General features: G+C 25.3%; 3 protein-coding genes across 3 annotated transcripts in view; all 3 read left to right on the top strand.

Annotated features, from left to right (window-relative positions):
- Positions 1 to 8,716, top strand: part of LOC100165057 (ubiquitin C-like) — a gene marked incomplete in the record, with an annotated part of 31,601 nt that overhangs the window by 8,522 nt on the left and 14,363 nt on the right. Inside the window, 1 exon segment of the mRNA NM_001160377.1 lies at positions 1,922 to 1,941.
- On the top strand, positions 5,327 to 6,281 carry LOC115034332 (eukaryotic translation initiation factor-like). The gene is made up of 3 exons (XM_029490976.1): positions 5,327 to 5,796; positions 5,900 to 6,128; positions 6,268 to 6,281. Exons 1-3 carry the CDS (start codon positions 5,719 to 5,721, stop codon positions 6,279 to 6,281), a joined length of 321 nt encoding a protein of 106 aa, XP_029346836.1. The 5' UTR covers positions 5,327 to 5,718.
- LOC100574867 (eukaryotic translation initiation factor-like) lies at positions 6,321 to 7,055 on the top strand. Its single transcript, XM_029488980.1, has 3 exons — positions 6,321 to 6,389; positions 6,471 to 6,624; positions 6,684 to 7,055. The coding sequence occupies exons 1-3, from the start codon at positions 6,331 to 6,333 to the stop codon at positions 6,825 to 6,827; spliced, it is 357 nt and encodes a 118-aa protein (XP_029344840.1). The 5' UTR covers positions 6,321 to 6,330; the 3' UTR covers positions 6,828 to 7,055.

Consider the following 8,716-nt stretch of genomic DNA (forward strand, 5'->3'; position numbering starts at 1 on the left):
GATTTATATTATTGTAGACGGGATAATTTTAAAGAGACTGTATGAAGTAACAGAATATTGTACGGACAATAAATATGTGGTGTGCTGTGTACCTACGTTTAAACGTTTGTTATAATATATTATGCATTTGAATATTTATTGCAATATAAGACTATTGTAAATTAATTTCAAGTATGGATTATTTTATACACTAACATTAGGGTCACACAATCAAGAAATTAATTGTTTAAGTTACCTATTTTATATGGGGAGATCAATCTAACACAAGTCACTCATTTTTCATAATTTTTTGGGGTATTTATATCTATTTAAATTAAATATCGGACAAGTAGTTTAATTGGTAAATATTTATTTCATATGAGCAGAGTAGTGGAATAACATTTTTGCAAGGTTCATTGAAACCAGAATATAGTTAATAGTTAAATTAAAACCCAAATATACTTATAATAATATGTGAAATAGTGGTACTTAACCTTCTGTGGTAATTTTTCATAAAAATATTATAAGTAAAATGTCAAATTTGGCACTTGCCACTTAAACAGTACTCATCACATTTTCCTTTAATTTAACAGAAATTATGAAGCTAAAAATATAGAAATATCTATATGTACAGCGAGACATAGAAAACACTAAGATATACGGTCCATAATAGTTCATAGTTTTGTTTCATTTATAATAATAATGCTCTGAAATATAGTTTTTACATAAATTAATATTTAATAAAGTTAGCTTGATGATTAATTGTTTGAACTATTTGTATGTATTTTTGGGAGATCAGTATTATTGCAACACCGTTACCAATACCAGTCTCACTGCACCCCAGTTTCGCCTACAGATAAATCATTACTTATTACCTACCAGGCTGTGAATTTAATGCATTTGTATATTTTTTTGACACACGCGATATGAAATAATGGATACGGCCAAAATTTGTTTTGTTTTATTAATAGTTCAAATACGAAATATTTTTTAGCATATAATTTATTGGGTTAGGTTAGATAATTACACGATTTCTTGGTCACATATAGTTAGTATGTGAATTAAAATTTTTTTTTTTTCGTAAACCAATTTCATTATTATTTATTAACTTCAATAGTTTTGTAATAAAGACTTTTTTTATAGAGCATTGTTTTGAATAATTCAAGTGAATATTTTACACTTTTTTACCGCATTAAATTCACAGCCTTCTATCGTATCTAGTCACTATCCTGTTATAACAATATTTTATATTTTTATTAATCTACCTTTCTATCTTGATACAAGTCAGCATCTAGTCACTATTCAGTATTTTTATTGTAATTATTCTTATATCATACCCACTAAACTATGTTATAACAATATATTATTAATCTAACTTTATTTATTGATACAAGTCAATCACTACTTTAATTGTTACCTATTAATGCTATTATTATTATTATTTATAGTAACCAGAAAATAAATAAATTAGGTTTTAAAATGATTAATTACTAATTAGTGTTTTTATCTGATAAATTTACAAATCAATCTATAATAATATGTTATTAGGTATACCTAATGATGATATTTTATTTTAAATTTCGTGTACTTGGGTAATTATTTAATTTTATAAATAAAATATAATTTACCAGTATTCGTATTTACAAGTAGTTGTTTACAAATTTTGTTATTATACTGCATCATGCATCACTAAGGATAAATATCCTTGTTTTGATGGATGAGAGTATCTAAGAAAAAGAAAAAAAAAGAAAAAAAAGAAAAAGAAAGAAATAACATACTAATAAAGATAATGATAAATTAATTAATAATAATAGTAAAAATTTGAGTAAATTATTAACAAAATAGAACACAAAGTACAGTTAACATGTGAACAGTTTTACTATAGATAGAATGTATTTATTCCGTTGGTTCATAATTTATTAACCATCTCTTTATTAAAGACTTAAATATTGTACATTTTTGACAGTTTTTTACTATGGGAGGGAGATTTTCATATAGTCTAAAGCCAGTTATTTGATAGCTGTTATAAAATTAAGAGGTGTTTATTTTCGGAAATATTAAATATTCAGCTCTTGTATTATAATTGTGATTACTTGTTTGTATTATATTATTTTGAAAGAGGTAGAATAACGTTTTCTTATAATATAATTTGTTTATGGATAGTAATTAGTATCTAGTTATCTAGGAATTGCCTTATTTTATCGACGTGTATTGCTGCCTATGACAATTTGTTTCTTAATTTATTTTTATTATAATTTGAAATAAATATAATTAATATATTTAAATTGAACTAATAGAAATAACTAAAAAAACCCTTCTTTGACTAACGGTACCCTATTTCAATACCACGAACATCGTCGAAGGAATGAACCATAAAGTTATAACACTGGTCACACCCGAGTATTTGGGTTTGTTTGAAAAACTGCAGACAGCCGCAGCAGAAAATGACCATCAACTTTTATTTTTAAGTTTTAAGCTTTAAGAATTAAATTCAGAAGGGAATAAAACATTTTAGAAAATAATAACTTAGACAATTGCCTTAAAAAAATGGCCATAATCGTCAAATTATATTGATTGTATATTATATTTACATTTAATAATAATTATACCTATTATGTACCATTAATCTATTTGATTATTAACCTATAATATTTTATTAAACTATTTAATTATTACATTATTACAATGATATTTTACAGTTTACATTTAAACTCATGGTGAATGGCGATCTACACCGAACGTATTTATTCGTCCGCCCTCATTTTTAAACACGCCAGAGTTTTACAAAATATTCTTGCAACTCCGAAGCCTGATAAATCAGTTTTGACTGTTTTATTAAAAAGTTAAAAAGTTGGTTTAAATTAAATTGTAATATTTTAAATGTTTATTTAAAAATATATAATGTGTTTAATTTCTATATCTTATATCAATAAAAAATGAAAATTTAAGACAAGGATTCTCAAATAAAATTAATCCTTTTACCAAATTTCTATGTAATATACACCTCAACATGATTTTTTTAATAGATTATTTTAGTTTAAATTTGGATGAATGTCGATAGGTAGGTATTTAATCGAAGAATAACGATTTTAGTTATTTTGTTTTAATTCAAATACAATATTATTCGTGGTCACTTGAAATGTTTAATGTATAATATTATATAATATATACACACAATTACAACTGTATATGCAATGTTTTCTGCGAAAATTAATTCAATCAACAGTCTTACTTATAGTAAAATCTATCGTGATAAGATCATAAAAACAATTAATTGAACGTCCGAATAATTTAAAATAATATTAACGTATATAGTCAACGTATATATATATATATATATATATATATTATATAATATATATATGTATCTGTTATTAAAATTAATGTATTATTATTACTACAACATCGACTCTTATAATATATCGAACATCAAATAACATGTATTAGGACATTAGGTATACTTATAAATTATGATTAAGGGTTACCGATCGGGCCATGGAGTGTAGTGGGTGACGATAGTAAAATTTATGAGGGTTAATTTTAAATTTAACACAACAATTTACAAATACACAATCAGGTTTCAAGTGTACAAAAAAGTTTGTAATATAAGAATAGTTATATTCATATTGAACTAAAAATGTGTACAATGAGAAAGATTGTAAACTATATTATGAAGCTCTTTATACTATATGAAGCTTTTTATCAGCTCACGAAAAATGAACTTTTTTTTGTTTATTAATAGCAAATACTATACGTTTTTAAGAATACTTATTCCTACGTAAGGGATAGCTCAATTAAAAATCTCCATACATTTTGTTACCAAGAAAACGTATGTGTTGCCTATTTAAAACAATTTACGGCATTGAATAATATATATGATGCATAATATATATGTATATTAAATATTTCCACCAATAATATTCTATTAAAATTAAAATATTATAATATATTTAATATTATTGTTATAACTTATTATTTAATACTTGGCCTTCATTAGCATAATATTGATATTAAGTATAGTCCCTAGGTAATCTGAATGGTTACTTGGTGTGTTATTAATAATAACAAATAATTGGCAACATAATAATTTAAATATATTATAGCTGCATAAATACTAATTGTCCAATTGTCGCCATCGATCTCAGGTCTGTGAAGCGCGTTTTCATAACCACAAGTAAGGTATATTATTTTATGTGACAGTAATTTTAATTGTATAGATAATATAGAATTAGTCCTTTTTAGCATAATAATGTTGTTTATATTAATTGTTAAAGAACTTTGCAGTAATACAGGTATGTCATATATTTGCATACAATTAAAATAATAGGAATAACGGAGTGGCTGAGCGGACCAAGGCGTCGGTTGCGAGTTGCTGCGACACGCACCGACGACGGTTCGATCCCGGCCACGGGTGGCATTTTTCTTCGGGCAAGTCACGGTGTCCGGAGAGATATGCCGCCATCCCCCACCCGGGAATGGCAAAAACGTTCGGGTGCCCAACTTGAAATCACAATAAAAAAAATTAAAATATACCTAATAACTATGTTTTATATTAAACGTATTTTATATTTTATGATAATAATAATTGTACTAAGTAGTAGGTAAATAGTAATTATTTTTATTATTCCTATTATGATTACAATTTCTAATATAATATTACCGACAAAATAATCTCGAGTCTGAAACCCCGAACTAGGCGTATGTCTAACCATATTGATCGACAAGCATTCTTGTTTTTTTGTGTACTTAGTTCACTAAAAGAACAATTAGATAAATTGCCCTTGAAAATATCTTATAATTTGAAGACTGAAACAAAATTTTGATTTTGTTTAAAAACATTGTTAAACTATTATTCATATGGTTTAACACAAATATCTATTCTTCAACAGTTCAACACTGTTTAAAATGTATTTATTAACTAAGTTATATGGATGTCCAATTCAATGTTTGAAAAATGTAATTTCTTTAATGGTAATATTGTAATGATTATTAATATAATAATACAAATCTGAGTCATTATGAAATTAAAAATAGGACTATAATAATACGTACCTATACAAAGTACGTAGTAAATATTAAATTTTTGATTTAACATATTATTTGATTTTTATTATAATCAGTTTCTAAATAGAATGTTGTATTAATGTATTACTATTATTAAATTCTGTTTCTTTCTTATAATTTATTTTATTTTATTTTCAGTTGATTGTTTGTACCTACTGCAATTGATAAAATTGAAAAAAAAAATCAATATGGAACAAATAAATAACATTGTAAGTATTCAATGTTATGCACAATATTACACTTTTATACAATGTTAATGCTTCTTTGATAGGTACCTATATAATTAACATAATATGTTAAATAAGTTAAATTGTTCATTATTACATATTTAATCCAACATTCTAACCTGACGGAAACAACAGTCAACACCACAATTAAACTCTAAATTGCTATTTTCTACTTTATTCTGCCTGGATAAACATCGTTTATTAATGTACACAACATAGAGATAACATTATAAATTATTATTCATTTTTCTTGCCCTTGTACTTGTGTAAACAATTAGAGATGGAATAGTTTTTACTTATTATTCATGCAATATTAAATGTTATTTAGTCGTCTCTAAATATTTATACATTTTAATCATTGTTTTTTTTTTAATTTGTATTATTTTAGCAAGTGTTAAATACTGTAAGATCGATTGTTTACCATTTAAATGATGTCAACTTGGTTAAGATGACACAAAAAATGATTGCTTTGCCAATACATAATGTTAAACTACTCGATGACATAACGGAAATAATATTTGATCGAGTATGTATATTTCAACATAGATTAAAGTTCTAACTTCTAATTGAACTTGTATACCATCATTACTTTTTATTTTGTCTATTACATTATCATTATATCCATCTAGGCTTTAAAAAGACAAAATTATACACATATATACGCCCAGATGTGTGCATGTATGATAAATGACCCAAAGTTTAATAAACTTGCTACAGATACTGAAATTACATTTCAAAAAGTTCTATTGAAAAAATGCTACGATGTATTTTATACAAGCTATCGACAAGAATTAAACAAATTGAAAGAGAAGATGAAAAATGATAAAATGGTAAATAGTTATGTTGTCATTATATTTTGTTATGATTTATGATTATTATCATCTATGGTTCTTAACATATTATATTACCTTCATACGTTTTTGTTTTTATTATTTCTAATTCCTGTATGAAATTACATGTAATTCTGAATTCAAAATGAGTTTACTAATTTTAAAAGGTTGGGTTCAATAATACTTAGGTATACATACTATTATTTGTTTACCAGGTGCCGAAGAGGCGTATGTCCACTTTAAACAATTTTCAATTCGATTTTAATAAAAAATCCATATGCAATTGCAGGTGTGTTTTGAATTAAAATTATTTAATTAATTATAATCTTATTTTTTTTTTTGAATATATATAAAGTACTCTTTTTGATAGATTTATTGGCGAACTCTTTAGAAAGGGTGCTGTTCCAGAAAAAGTTATTTTGTCATGCATTAGAGATTTAAGCAAAGAAAATTATGAAAATTATGAACTACAAATGCATTGTTTATGTACAATACTACAACTAGCAGGACCAATATTATCAAAAGTAACAACAAAAAAATTGCTTTGAAGAAATTGTTTAATATGAATAGTTTTTTTTTCTAGACGTCATATGATTTGAACAGACTAGTGAATAAGCATTTACCATCTATAAAGAACCATGGAATGTCATCAAAACTAAAATGTTTAATACAGCAAGTAAAAATAATGCATTCCAAGGGTTGGATGGATGAGGGTAATTTTTTTTAGTTTTAAAATAATTTAAAAAACTACTGCTGTATAAGTGTTGAGTGTACCTCATTATTGAGTCACTGTAATGGATGTGTTAGCATTTTTTTTTTTATATACATATATAATAATCAGACTTAACCTATAAATCTGCAGCTATCAAGATTAATAATTTGTAATAAATGTTCCAAGTATAGAAAACATTGGATCCAATATGATATAGGCACATTTTATATTTTTGTAAACTGATTTTTTAGGATTATTATTTTTAGTATATACATTTTAATAATTATATTTTATAAGATCAATTTGTTTAAATTATAGGAAAAAAATAAAAAGCGGAGTAGTTAATCAATTAAAACAGAAGTTTGTGTCACCACACGACAATCTTTTAGTACCTATAATGCAAGCAAATTCAATAATTGGAAAAACTGGTCTTTGTGTATATTTAATTATTATTGTAAACATTTTTGATTATATTGTAAAATGATAATTCGTTGTATGTATTTAATATGTTATATGTCATATTTTTCATTGTTGTATATTTCTACATTTACAATCAAATAAACGTGTTATATGTGTTAAGGCAATTTTATTTAAAACTAGCTGATCCCGTGCACTTCGTTACCCGTTAAATGTACAAACTGTATATGACTCAAACTTTGTTCAATGCGTTATTTAATATTCGGTGTGTGATGTTCTAGATTTATCTTAACTTTTCTGTTGCCCAGGATAAAAATTCTCTTTCACTTACTCTGTAATGGAATATGCGCAGGGCCTGATTGATCAATTTATGATTTATGTGTCCCGAACAATTTTCAATTTTGGGCTCCAAATTGTCCATCTCTACTTTCTTCAATGCTAAAATAAAATGTATGCATATTGTATTTTTATAATATTGCATATTATATATAAGTAGTTGGATCATAGAATAAAATCGTATAGTTAAAAACTTGATTAGTTAATATACAAGAACAACTTACACTTTCAATGCGTCTAAATAATGTTTAATATTTATTCAAGTAAGTATACAATTTAAAAAGCAAACGTATTTTTTTTTAGATTATTATATATAATTGATTATTATACTTATATATCAAAACAAATGTTTTTAAGTTATAAGTCAAATTCGATTTCAGATAATCAGCCTTCACAAACATTTCGATTGTTTGCTAGTAGATGAACTAGTTCTAAACGTATATTTTTATCTCCTACCGTGTAGTTTTTTTGTTTCTTCATATCGTCTATCCTTAAATTTTCTCTTCATTTAACACTTAGGTATTTTTTTTTGACATTTTAATTTAATAGTTATTAAAAATAATAAACACATGACAAATAGATAAATGATAATATACAATAAATACGACTGACGTATATCACGTAAATACGCATGACAATAACGTCAATAGTAAAATTAAGACGACAATAACGGCAATTAGATTAAGTAGGCAAAGTTGACTAAAGGACATAACGCCCAATTCTACCAGCTTCACAAAAGAAAGATGTGGTCTAATGCATCAGAGGAACAAGGATATATAATGGTGGAAGGCCTTGTATAGCGGGGTGATGAAACTATGTTGAAAGAATCAATCGATCAATGACATACATAGTGAGGGGGAAGAGACCAATAGAAAAGACTGCCATAAAGATGGAAAGACAGTGTCAAGGAATTATTAGAATACATTTTAGTAGACTGGGAGCAGGCATATGATAAATTTTAAAGTAGACGGTGGATTAAATTATTATACGGCTCTTAAGTCAAAATAAAAAATATATAAAAATATTAGTATTTATAATAGTACTTTAATATTATGATATACATATATTATGTTAAATTATGTTTTGCCAAAAATATTGTATTTAATTTTAGTATGAGTTATTATAGTAGTATGTAATTACTAGCTGATCCC

Source organism: Acyrthosiphon pisum, chromosome A2, assembly GCF_005508785.2.
Source record: "Acyrthosiphon pisum isolate AL4f chromosome A2, pea_aphid_22Mar2018_4r6ur, whole genome shotgun sequence".
Lineage (NCBI taxonomy): Eukaryota > Metazoa > Arthropoda > Insecta > Hemiptera > Aphididae > Acyrthosiphon > Acyrthosiphon pisum.

Bases quoted from the DNA above. Each gene is read 5' to 3' on its own strand.
- LOC115034332 (XM_029490976.1), top strand. From the start codon at position 5,719: ATGACACAAAAAATGATTGCTTTGCCAATACATAATGTTAAACTACTC. The intron at 5,797-5,899 runs GTATGTATATTT...ATATCCATCTAG, and splicing joins CGGAAATAATATTTGATCGA to GCTTTAAAAAGACAAAATTA.
- LOC100574867 (XM_029488980.1), top strand. From the start codon at position 6,331: ATGTCCACTTTAAACAATTTTCAATTCGATTTTAATAAAAAATCCATA. The intron at 6,390-6,470 runs GTGTGTTTTGAA...TCTTTTTGATAG, and splicing joins AAATCCATATGCAATTGCAG to ATTTATTGGCGAACTCTTTA. The intron at 6,625-6,683 runs GTAACAACAAAA...TTTTTTTTCTAG, and splicing joins CAGGACCAATATTATCAAAA to ACGTCATATGATTTGAACAG.